At 44.9% G+C, this 13,038-nt stretch overlaps 1 protein-coding gene across 1 annotated transcript in view; it reads left to right on the top strand.

Moving 5' to 3' along the window:
* The window catches only part of PRKCH (protein kinase C eta), a gene marked incomplete at its 5' end in the record, with an annotated part of 113,989 nt that overhangs the window by 40,882 nt on the left and 60,069 nt on the right, over nucleotides 1–13,038 (top strand). The window contains 6 exons of the mRNA XM_005417948.3: nucleotides 5,245–5,395; nucleotides 6,192–6,226; nucleotides 7,170–7,258; nucleotides 8,857–8,986; nucleotides 9,844–9,971; nucleotides 12,480–12,623. Of these exons, the coding sequence (XP_005418005.2) occupies nucleotides 5,245–5,395; nucleotides 6,192–6,226; nucleotides 7,170–7,258; nucleotides 8,857–8,986; nucleotides 9,844–9,971; nucleotides 12,480–12,623 (677 nt within the window). The remainder of the gene's footprint in view (nucleotides 1–5,244; nucleotides 5,396–6,191; nucleotides 6,227–7,169; nucleotides 7,259–8,856; nucleotides 8,987–9,843; nucleotides 9,972–12,479; nucleotides 12,624–13,038) is intronic.

Genomic DNA, 13,038 nt, shown 5'->3' with positions numbered 1-13,038 from the left:
AAGAGGCTTTTTAGTGTTGAACTTTATAGTTAAGCTTTGCAGATAGACAGGCACAGTGGATACCCCATAGTTACAGATGTCCCAGTTGAACCACGGATGTGGAAACTCCCTTCACTGAGCAATTACTTGTCTGCTTTTATAGCAGTATTTGGACATTTGAACTGTTCATGGTGGTTGTTGCTTTAGCAGAGGTTAGAGGCTTTTAAAAGTCTGGGTTTCTTTAATTGTCTAGAATGGCTTTGTTTTGTAAAACACTCTCTGTGTGCAGAAGGAAAATTTGTATCCTACAGGAAACTGGCCAGAATGCAAAACATGAGCTGGGATAATGTCTCTGATGGCTTTATATCCTCTGACACCAAGGATGGGGAGGCATGAGGGGCTGCTGCATTGGCCATCCTGTCACAGAATCACAAACTGGTTTGAATTGAAAGAGACCTTAAAGATCACCTCATTCCAGCCCCATTCTATGGGCAGGGACACTTTGCACTAGGGCAGGCTGCTGCAAACCCCATCCAGCCTGGCCTGGAGCACTGCCAGGGATGGGGCACCCACAGCTTCTCTGGGCACCCTGTGCCAGGGCGTCACCGCCCTCACAGGGAAGAATTTCTTCTCAAGAACTCATCTAAATCTATTATCTTTCAGTTTGGATCTGTTTCCCCTTGTCTAGCACTACCTATCCTGGCAAATATTCTCTGTTCAGATTCCTGGTGGGCTCCCTTCAGGTACTGAGAGGCTGCATTAAGGTCACCCCAGAGCTGCCTCTTCTCCAGGCTGAGCAATCCCAATTCTCTCAGCCTTTCCATTAGCAGGCTCCAGTGCTGTGTTGGTGGATGATTTCTGCCCACAGCCTCTCACCCAGTGGCACTGGGACCTGCTGCACAGATGTGCTGGGTGTGAGCTGAGGAACTGCCATCCTGCTGGTTGGGAGGAAGGAGGTTTTGGTAGCCATATGTTTCACCATTTCAAAATCACTTGCAGCTTGTTGGAGGGCTGAACTTGCCAGCTCCATGGTGTGGTGTGTGGGATGCATGAGCACCCAAGCCCTGGAACAGAGGGATTTATTCTGTGGGATGTGGTTGTATATGTAGATCCACTGAATCATATGATGGATGGTCTCCTGCAGCTACACCTGGGCTCAAGGTATGGCTGAGGTTGTGCTGGGCTCTCCCTCTCCTTTTCACTTGAGCCAGCAGCAGAAAATGGGAAGAAAAGTGCCCAGAAGAGTTGATGGTATGTAGAAAGTAATCCAGGCCTTCCTGAAGCCTGCTTAGTAACACTCAGCTTTGTTATATTGTAAATTGAGGTGAACATAAGCATGGGTGTGAGGATCACCTGAAAGATGTGCAGTATCAGCAGAACACTAGCAGGGTCTGACAGCCAAGCAGTGGGAGAAAGTGTGAAATTTGAGGAGCATTTTAAATATGAGTTAGCTTTTAGTAAAGAAAAAACCCAACTTGTGGCACGTGCATTAATGGCAAGCAGGTCTGCAAGGTGGAACTGTTATGCTGTGGGGTTTGGGTGTCTGGAGAATGGGGGATGGAAGCCAAGTACAGCTCTAGGGAGGAGGCTTCAGGCTGGCCCTGATGATCCACCAGTGCAGGCAGCATGGAGACTCCCTCTGTAGCCCAGGAAAAAGCAAGTGCCTGTAGTTTTTTGGGCATTGTGAACTGTTTCAAAATTGCCGTCTGTCTGAAGCTGGGATGCAAACCACAGGGATGCACAGCAGTGTCCCATGGGTGGCTTTGCAGGCTGGCATCGACTGTCCCCTATTCCTGGTGCCAAGGATTGGTTTCCTCTTGCCATTTGTGGTCTGCACTGCATGGGAGAGCTCCAGGGAGGTGATTACCCCATGTTGTTTCTTGATGGGAACCATAAAAAAACCAGAAGCTGTAGGAGCTAAATTGGGAACATATTCTTTTAAACCCTGCTAAATGGGGGCTTAAAGGGCATTAGCTGTTGGGCTCCTAATGGAGCAGCTGGCATGGAGCAGGCTGGTAACTGGATTGCGCCTTTAGGTGATTTACTCAGGTGCTCACCACCCACTCAAACCCTGTGCTTCCCTTTCCATGCCTCAGAAGTTCTCCTCTGCATGCTGAACACCCATGTAGGACACTTTGCCAGTTGAGGTGTTTGACCCTGATCCAGGAAAAACACTTATGTGTTTACCTAAACCTAGATCAAAGTGATGATCTCTTCAATTTGAAGTTGGGCACATTCTGTAATACTATAAGGATTTTTGGTTTTTTATTCTCACATGAAGTTGCAGGAGGCTCAGGCTCAGCAAAGCAACTGTGTCTTCATCTTCCTTTTAGAGAACCTTTTGGTTGACCTCTTGAGGTTCTTCTTGGGCTTGTTTCCTATGGTAGATAACAAGGCAGCTGAACTTGTGCAATGATGGTTGAACGTTTGAAACGAGTATTAAACCTCCACAAATCAGATCTCACTTCTGGAGATCAAAATGACATCTTGTGCGTGGGAAAGAGGCAAATTATCTCCCAGCTGCAGAGTTCCTCCAGCTTGCTGTCATGTGTTTCTGGTTGCCCACTGACAGAGGATGCTGAGCTAGATGGACCAATGTTCTGATTCAGTCTGGTAATTCCTGTGGTCCCCTGAGTCCTGTTGACCTCAGAGGGGATTAAACACATGTTTAAGCACTTCCCTACAAAGGCAGGCTCTTCTGAGCCAGTCTGTGCCCAGCTGCTTGGAGCTCTGCACTGAAGAAAGCAAGTTTCTGTTAAATGCTTGGATCAACCTTACCACATCCTTTTTCTTGGTGTTTTGAAATGGGGAAATCCTAATTTGTAGCATGCACTTCCATTTAAAAAATAAATGCAAGCTGTCCTAAAGTCAAACCATGCTCTGGGTCACAGTGATGCCACTGGGTAGGAGGTTTCCATCAATGCCTCTGGAAGGGACATGTGCACAAATGGCTGGGAGAACTCAGCAGAAAACCCTTGGCTTTATGGCTGGCTTTGCTTCTAAACCTGTAGCAGGAGTACCAAGAGGAATACATCCTGTGGCTCACAGTACCTTGAAGTGGCTGGGCTCAATACTGACAGGATGGTTTCCCTTATCTCGACAAAGAGGACCAGGCAATATGCCTGTGATGTGGGATTCCTGCATTTCAGGCCTTGATCAGGTCGACAGCTTTTCCTCTATTTCCACTACCCCCCTCCCTCCAGTGGTTAATCAGCAAAGCCAGTTGAAAGCAGGGAATTGCTCTGCCCCCTTCTTGTGGCAAGATAAGTGGGAGGGTGACAGCTGTGTTTGGGTCCTGCTGCTAATCCACTGCTCTGGGAGTTCACAGACCTGTCCCTTCCTGTGGAATTATATCCATGCAGAGGGTTTGGCAGGAGCTGGCTTTGGTTTTGCATCCAGTCCACACTCAAAACAAGAGTCCTGAACACAAAACATTGTTGCACAGTCATCTGTGGCAGACTCTGGTGTGTTGTCCTCCCCCAAAAAATGCACTTGTTTTCAGAGCCTTTACTTTGCAAATTAACTAACTTGAAAACTGCAAATTTAATTTCTTTCTGCTGAGGCAAGTGTGCCCCAGATGAGGCTTTGATCTGGGAAGCTGAGCTGAGTCTGCCCAGGTCTGTGTGAGGATCCCAGAGACCAGCTGGCTGGGATATGCAGTTTGGACAGCTGCTGCCTAAATGGGAATGGCTCTCTTGATCTAGAGCTCAGTTCATGCCCTTTGAGAGACACTTGTTTTGTGTAAAATGAGCTTTGCTAGGAAATTGTTATGTGACTGAACTAAACTCAGTAAAAAGATTAGATTATATTGATAGATAATTAAATTGTGATATTAAATTGTGCCAGAGGAGTTTGGACTGGACATGAGCAAACATTTTTTTTAATGAGAGGTGATTCAGACATGGAAAAAGGCTTCATAGACAGGTGGTGAGTGCCCACAGCCTGTCATATTTAAGAAGTGTTTGAGTAGTGCTATTAAAATATATAAACTTTTGGTCCATTCTGATGTTGTCAGACAGTTGGACTGGATGATTATTGTAAATCCCTTTTAACTGAAATAGTATACTCTGTTCTAAAATTAAATTACATTTTGGGACAATTCAGATCTGAATGCCAGCAGTTCCTAGATCCCTGCTTTCTAGAACTATCAAATATTACCTCACCTTTGGTAAATGAACCTTTTAAAGGAAGCTGTGTGGCACATATCAAACAACTAGCCATCATTGAGAAAGTAGCCTGTTTTTTTTTTACTGATGCAGGAAGTATTGGAAGTATGTAAAAATACTGCAAATAGTGATAAAGAAATGTAGCATGAGAATACCAAAGGTTGATGAACACTGTTCTCAAAGGAAGGCGCTACGTTCACTCAGCAAGTGTGGTGGTGGTCAGTTGGTTATGTGTAGTCTTGTTTTCAGGAGTTATTGCCCAAAAAGCTGAGAGTTATAACAACTCATTAGCCTTGAGCTTCTGGTTTATTTACGGTTTTTGAATTAATAGCTTACTGGCATGTCTCAACATGGGAGAGGAGTGAGGGGATGACTGGAAAAGGCAGATATTTCTAGATTAAAAAAATACTATTTTGAGCTAAAGGGGACATTGCAGTTAAGTTCTGTACCTGCTCCAGATGCCATCCTTGTTCTAGACCACAGTTCCTTGACTTCTAAACCAGGGATGTAATTGTGGCTTTTGAAAGCATTTTATCATAGAATCATAGAATGGTTTGTATTGGAAGGAACCTTAAATATCATCTAATTCCAAACCCCTGCCATCACCCCACCTTCCACTAGACCATGTTTCTCCAAGCCCCATCCATCCAGCCTGGAACATTTCCAGGGATGGGGCAGCCACAGCTCCTGTGGGCAACCTCTGTCAGGGCCTCACCTCCCTTGCATTCATTCATTTCTTCAAAACATCCAAGCTAAACCTGATGTATTTCAGTGTGAAGCCATTCCCCTTGTCCTGTCACTCCATGGCCTTGTCAAAAGTCCCTCTCCAGCTGTCTTGTAGCCCCCTTCAGGCACTGGAAGGAGCTCTAAGGTCTCTCCAGAGCCATCTCTTCTCCAGACTGAACAGTCCCAGCTCTTCCAGCCTGTCTTCACAGCAGAGGGGCTCCAGCCCTGCCATCATCTCCATGGCCACCTCTGGGTCCACATCCTCCTTAGGTTGGGGGCCCAAACTGAATGCTCTAGCAAAACCAGAAGCAAAAACTGTGTGTGATGACCTTAATGTTTTGTTGTCCTTTTTTCTCCTCCTCCCCCTGCACAGGGACCCTGCAGAGGGACCGGATCTTCAAGAACCTGACTCGGAAGCGGCAGCGGGCGATGCGCAGGCGCGTGCACCAGGTCAATGGGCACAAGTTCATGGCCACCTTCCTGAGACAGCCCACCTACTGCTCTCACTGCAGGGAGTTCATCTGGTAAGAACAGCCCAAACACCCTGGAACAGGGCTCCTCAGTCCTTTTTGTTCTGGGGACAAGGCATCCCCAGTCCTGAATGTCATTTAGGACTTTACCCAGGGCCTCTGATGTGATGCCCTTTGGCTGTCGGGTTTGGGAGGGCACATTTATGCTGCAGAGAGGCCAGAGGTGTGTGTATCTTGGATGCTGAAAGCAAACTAGGTTGATGTAGGGATGTGGCAGTGTCCCTCCCTTGTAACCACAGATTATTCCCCTTATTTCAAGGGAAAAAAAGTATGAAACAACCTGAAGACCCAACTCACTGGAGTGGAGCGTTGAGATTAGACTGAGGAAAAAACCAGTTGCTTGAAAGTTGAGAGAAAACTCCTGAGAACAGAAAAGCCATCAGAGAGGTGTGAAGTGATGCATGTGGAGGAGTAGGCAGACTAAGGAGAAAAACGTAGATATGCTTCAAAAGAACATGAAGTGGGAGAAATAATAATAGGGTGTGGGCTGCTGGGATCAGTGTAATATGTGTGGTGTGTGTTGTAATGAAGTGAGGTATCTGAGAAATGAGAGTGAGGGGGAATATGGGGAATACAGGCATGTTGACAGCCTACCCTGTGAGCCATGCCTGTGCAGTGCTTTCCTGTGCTCTCACACCCCTGTGCTGGATTGCACCACTACTGCTGGGCAGCTCTGCCATGGGATTTATAATTTGGGATCCTCCTGCATTTTGGCTCTGCCCTCTGTAAACAATCTGCAAGATGACCATTCTTCTGCCATTGAATTGTGTCCATGTTTTCTCTTGGCCAGGGGCGTGTTTGGGAAGCAGGGATACCAGTGCCAAGGTAAGGTGCTCTGCTCCTGCGTGGTGTGTGTGTGTGGGATGTGCTGCTTTGGGAGTGCTTTCCCATGCTGCTGGGGCATCCTGCAGCTGTCAGCTGCTCTGGAGTCCCCACTCCTCTTCCTCCCCAGGCAACTAGACTGTGCTTTTGAGCCCCTGTCAGGTTTGCCCCTGACATTCCTGCAAACACCTGCACGTCTGGTTGCTGTTTCACCCTTTGCAGGTCCACTCAGTTGCTACATGCAACACCCAGCTGGGCTTGAGGCACCCAGGGTCCCTTCAGGACAGTGCTCAGCTGGTATTGGGACACAAAGTACCCTGCTGGAATGGCCACCCCCCTTTCTCTCCCTTCAACAAAGTAAAATTTGGGAGTTTGCACTTTGTGGGCTGGCAGAGCACTTCTGCCTGAATGCATGGTTTGGTTGACAGGGTGTGGAGATGTATGTGGTGCTTGTTTGCATTCAATTATTGTTCTGCCTTTCCCTTTATTTTGCTTTTCCCTTTTTCCCAGAACTGCCTGCTTCATGGTCATTCAGTATAGCCTAACACAGCCTGTTCCTGGGCAATATAATCGGGCACTGGTGTCCTGTGAAAGGAAGCTGCATGTAAACAAAATGGATATTGCTGTGTGAAACACTCTTCAGTGGATAATTATTTCAACAGCATTTTTTGAGTATTTTAGAAGCTACATAGTTGTTTTTGTGTCCATCACCCCTATTTGATATAGGCAACTGTTTTCTAGGCTGTGTCAATAGTCCAGTGCAGAATTTTTGTTGCAGTAGATTGAAGATTCATCTCCAGATCTGTTGTAAATTCCAAGCCACCAGTTATTTTTCACATCTGTACTGTGTGCTGATGGTGCAGCTGAGCCTTAAGGAACCCAGCTGGTGGACTGATGTGTTCTGAGTCTTCCAAGGGCTCTTTTCAGTGTGCCTCTTTTATTTCAGTGTGCACCTGTGTTGTACACAAGCGCTGCCATCACCTCATTGTCACAGCTTGCACGTGCCAAAACAATGCTAGCAAGAACGATCTCAAGGTAAAGTCATGTTGGTTATTTTGGGTCATCAGACTTTGTCTGGGTTGCTGGGGCTGTCCTATAAGAGAATTTACTTCATGTTATCTTTATTAATGGGTTTAAAAGTGAGAAAGAGTGATGGGGACCTGCTTTCAAGCCATGCAATGTCATCCTGTTCTTCTGTCTATGCTGTTAACTGTTTGGACTAGCACATGGTTTAAGAAGTCAGGATATCTTCACTGGAATACATCAATAAGTAGCAAATCCAGTGTTTTCCTTGGTAATTTTCTTGCATGATTAACTGTGGTGCAATCAAAATCTGGTGTCCAGTTCTTAATGTGGATTTCTCTGGCCAACCGCTGGTTTCTGATTTGCCTCTTTTCTCTTTTCTGATTGCCCGAAGGGCTCATTTAGTTGTTGCTCCACACCTTTGCTCTGTGAAATACATTGTAATAAAGAACCCTTGCATAATTTGTGTTTCTGAAGGTTTTCCTTCTTGCTGGTTTTGGCTGTGTTGGATGGGAGTAACATCCCCACCTAACACTGCCCTGTCCATCTTGTGTCTCATTTCTGGAACTGGAAATGGTTCAATAACTGAGGAAAAATCAAATCAAATCTGTTTATTCATGAGGCAGCTCTGTGTTTTGTGCCGTGCAATTGCCTTTGTTATTTCTTGCCTCTAAACTGCTGAGCTGAACTCCTTAAAATGACCCCTTGACAAGCCAGATGAAAATGAGTTAAGAAGCCTAAGGGTAGAATGCAAGTTAAATAGTGAATGTCCTCACCCCTCTCTTGGGATTATGAAGGTTTTATGACACATTTAAACTACTTTAAAAGAAGCCAGAAGTGAGGAGGCACCACTCACCTTGAACTTCTTGTTCCAGTCACACTCCTGACTTTTCTTTAATAGAGTTGTGGGTTCCGCCTCAGCTTTCCAGGATCTGCATGTTGAGAAACAAAGTCAAAAGTGATGAATATGCTAAATGGGGACTCCTTTCTTCAGCCATTGAAACATTTTTTAAAGGTGCCCTTGAGATCTGAATGATTTACAATTGGAAAAGAACAGGGTTAAAAAGGGGATTGAGTGCAAATGATAAATTGAAATGTGTGCCTGAAAGGCTGTTAGTTACAAGGAGGGCAAAAAGAGGAATGAGAATTTTAGGAGGAGCTGTGAAAGCAGTTCTGTATTAAAATTAATAAAATCAACAGTTTGACCTGAAGTTACATGTTTTTGCACGTAGTATGCCAGTCAATAATTTTGAAACTGTGTGATTAAAAAATGCTGTAACTCACACTGCAGTGGGATTGGTTTGTTTTGAGGTATTACAATTCTAGCTTGTCTTTAAGAATTCAAAATTGGCTAGAGAGCCCTTCTTTTAAAATCTGCTTTGCCAGGTAGCCTGGCCTGGTGGGCAAGGAAAGCAGGGCTGGCTCACAGCAGATGAGGCTGTTAATTCAGTATTCACTTGCTGTAAACCTCAGCGAGGTGATGGATTGGGACATTTTTCTGACTTGAAATTATTTTCTTAGATTTGCACTCAAATGCCTGTATGCAAATGAACACCAGCTTATAAATATGTGTTTGAATTTTAAACGTGTTCTTCCCTTTGGTGCTTCAGGTGACTGAGCAGAGGTTTGGGATCAACATTCCTCATAAATTCGGCATCCACAACTACAAAGTCCCGACGTTCTGTGACCACTGCGGCTCCTTGCTCTGGGGGATCCTGCGACAGGGTCTGCAGTGTAAAAGTGAGCAGCTTCTCTATGTTGCCTCTTCACAAAATACATTTATTTTTAGACTCTTGATGCATTGTGTGGGCTTGATTTGTGCAACCTTCAGGAGAAAACTGAGTGATGAATATTTATCTTTGTAAGAGTTTGAAAAAAGGCTGATCTCCTTTTTCATCTCTTCCTGCCAGAAGGACTCTCCTTTGCACTTTGTTTCATTTGCATTATTAAAAGTATTCTGCTTCCTGCATTTGTATTTTCCCTTTACCTGAAGGTTTTTCATCAGTTAATGAGTTAAGGCAGTGAAAAGGCATCTGAGGGGAAAAAAAGGTCATTGCTTTAGGCTGACTACCCTGCCTATTAATTGATGACTAAGCATGTTCTGGTGTTAAGTTTTTGTTTCAGTGATCCAGACTGTAAAATCCTTGCCTTCATCTCCCACAAGAGGGGGTGTGTGTGCCCATGAGTTAGAGCTAGAACGATTTTTGTTTCCCACTGAACACTGTCTTTAAAATTAGAGACAGGAAAATGCAGGGGACGCTTGTTGTGAATTCTGTGGCCTTCTAATATTAATTGTACTTACGGACATAGCTGCAATGGTAGTTATGCACCTCAAAAACATGTGCTTATGAAAAGCTTTAGGCAATAATGGCATCCTGCTTGGAGAGTTCCTGGTTTTCAGGAGTTTATTCTCTTACAAGAACCCTAATTTTGCTTCTACTTAAATCAGTGGCAAAAATCCCTCTAGTTTAAAGATGCAGGGTAGGCCCAGATGGGTGTATTTCCTGAAGCAGAATTAGTAAATTGTTTCTCAGCAGTAAACCCCTCCAAGTTATTTTAATTGTTCCTTTGCTTTTACTTTCCATTGCCCCTGTCAGTCTGTAAAATGAACGTCCACATCCGATGCCAAGCAAACGTTGCTCCAAACTGTGGGGTGAACTCAGCAGAGCTTGCCAAAACCTTGGCCTGCATGGGTCTGCAGCCAGGAAGCATTTCCCCAAATTCTGTGAGTATTGCTTTTTTTCCTTCTTTATAAAGAGCATTTACAACGGAGTGTTTCTATGGGTGTAGGAGGGGGCAGAGGCTTCCCATAGGACATGTAATGCCTGGTGGGGGACTGCAGGAGCAGGTCTGTGGCTTGTGGCAAAGGCCTTACCTGGAAAATGGATGTCTGACATCCAGGTTTTCATTTTTAGGTGTTGCTTTGCGATGTGCTTATGTTTCACAGTGCTGTGACTCCTCAACACTCCTTCATCTGCTTATCACAAATGAGAGCACAATTAGACCCCCTAATTAGTGATCAATATGATTCATGCCATGCATTTTTTTTTTTACTGCAAGTACAAATGCTATCCACATGCATGGCTTGTGATAGAGCAAAAGAGCTCAAGAAGAAGCCTAGTTCTCTTCCCAGCTTTGTTACTTCTTCTGTGTGATTTTGGGGAAACCATTTCACTCTTCACTACATCCCTGGCCAAAAATCTGTGGTGCCTGTCAATACAACAACAACAAAAAAATTAAAACCCAAACCATAATTTCCAGATGTGGTAAATCTTTGGATACAATTGGCCAGCTATGCTGATCAACCACATCAGGCTGTATCAGCCTAGCAGACTCATTAGGCTGTGCTGCCCCTTTTGATTTCAGTTGGGTTGTAGCAAACTCTTATCTTTGCTCTTCCCCCTGTAGCAGTTTGGGGGACAGTTATCGTGGGAGTTACAGGGAAATCCCATCCTCCCTTCTCCATTCTGCAAAAATCAGCTCTTATTAACACTTGTTTGCATCATCTGCACATCAAAAGGAGATGAAAACAACAACAACAACAAAATCTGTGCTTGGTGTTTAATGATCTCTTCTTGTTATTCATCACATAAAGGATCTAGGAAAATGCTCAGACTGTGCTGTAAGGACAGCCCTGAATGGCTTTAAGCTGAATGGCGGTGGGTTTAGATAATACATTAGGAAGAAATTCTTTACTGTGAGCCTGGTCAGGCCCTGCCACTGGTTGCCCAGAGAAGCTGTGGTTGCCCAATCCCTGAAAGTGTTCAAGATCGGGTTGGATGGGGTTTTGAGCAACCTGGTCTGGTGGAAGATTGTCCCTGCCCATGGCAGGGATTTGGAACTAAATGATCTTGAAGGTCCCTTCCAACACAAACCTCTCTGTGTTTCCGTGACTGCTCTTGGTTCTTTGCCCATGGTGATGAGTCTCCTGTGCAGAAAGAACTTTGCTATACACGAAAGTAGTCACAAGATGGAGCTCACGAAGTCCCTGTGACATTCTTCAGACCAATAAACTGAACAGAAGTGTTCGTTTGTGTGCACATGCCTGGAGAGCTGTGAGCAGAGGGCACTGGAGGTTGGCTTGATCTTTCTGTACTCCAAAATTAAGAGCTCTAGAAATGTGAGCTGATACTGGTACAACTCCTGAATATGCAGCACCTCACTGCTGGCATGGGAATGAACAGCTTTCCATCAAATTTGGAGTGGTGGAGCAAGCCAGCGGCCCAAATATGGAAGAGAGACGTGTTTTGAAGTTGGGGTCCCACTGAGCTGGGCTTTGAGTAAGAGTCTTAAAATCAAGTAGAAACATAAGAAATTCAGATGAGATCTGCTAGGGTTCTAAATCTCCCCAACCTTTTGCCTATTGCAGAAATGATGCAGTCCTCCTTACTTTGCTGGTAGATAGAAGATTTGGATTTCCCCACTCATTCTTTTCATTTTTTTGTGGGGAGTAAGGATGGAGAGAGTCAACCTTGCCTCTTGACTCTTGGGGATGGTCCTGTGCAGGGCCTGGAGCTGGGCTTGATGGTCTGTGATGGTGTTCACAGGGGTTTTCAGATTGGGGAAGAGACACAGATCTGGCTCTATGTTTCAGAAAGCTTGATTTATTATTTTATGATATATATAACATTAAAACTATACTAAAAGAATAGAAGAAAAGGTTTCATCAGAAGGCTAGCTAAGAATAGAATAGCAGAGAATGATAACAAAGGTTTGTGGCTTGGGCTCTGTGTCCGAGCCAGCTGACTGTGATTGGCCATTAATTCCAAACAACCACATGAGACCAATCACAGATTCACCAGTTGCATTCCACAGCAGCAGATAACCATTGTTTACATTTTATTCCTGAGGCCTCTCAGCTTCTCAGGAGGGAAAATCCTAAAGAAAGGATTTTCCATAAAAGATGTCTGCGACAATGGTCCTTGTGGGTCCCTTCCAAACTCAGCATATTCTGTGATTATCTGGGCTGTGCTGGGCAGTGGGTTTACAACCCAAAATGCCCATGTCAGGAGCTGGTGTTGAGATGTCAGCACAGCCCTGAGCAGTGCTGAGTTTGGCTGGTCACATGTGGCAGCTGTGTGATTCTACTAATACAACTTTCTGCCTCTGCAGCCATAAAGTGCCCCTGGAAAGGCCCCAAATGCCCTGGTTGGTGGATTGCCTACCTGTGAGCACTTCTGAAGCAGAAGTACAATTCCTCTGCAGGCTGACACTTCTTTGCTTTCTTCCACAGAAACTGGTTTCCAGATCTACATTGAAACATCAGGGAAAAGGCAGCCTGAAGGATGGCAACACCATTACTGAAACCTCAGCAAGTAAACTCGGGATCAAAGACTTAACCTTCCTTCGTGTGTTGGGAAAGGGGAGCTTTGGAAAGGTGAGAGTTATTCCTGGCTATTTTGTGAGAAACTACATTCCTTATTTAAGAAGCCCCAAGGCAGCTGAAGTGATTTCATAACATGGTACACAGGCTGTCCAGTGGTACTCCAGAGCAAGTTCTAAGTGGTACTTGCTTTGTGCAACAAAGTTGGTTACAGAGAGCAGGGAGAAAAGAGAAGAAAAAGAAAGCTGACAGCAAAGTGAAGAACTGGATATCACAAAAAAGAAGTTAGCACCTGAAGGAACAGCTGCATGCCAGGGCCTATACCAGGAGCTGCAAGTGTGTGTTAACACCCATTTGGGCAGCATTTCTTGGAGCATGTAAAGACTTTTCCTTTAAAGGTAACAAGACAGTGGTTTTAAATGTGGTGAGATGGTGGTTTTGTTTCTCTGCTTTGCCAAGAAGATGATGT

This window comes from Geospiza fortis, unplaced genomic scaffold, assembly GCF_000277835.1.
Source record: "Geospiza fortis unplaced genomic scaffold, GeoFor_1.0 scaffold23, whole genome shotgun sequence".
Taxonomy (NCBI): Eukaryota; Metazoa; Chordata; class Aves; order Passeriformes; family Thraupidae; genus Geospiza; species Geospiza fortis.
Note: the sequence above shows the minus strand (reverse complement) of the source record. Positions and strands in the feature narration are given on the sequence as shown.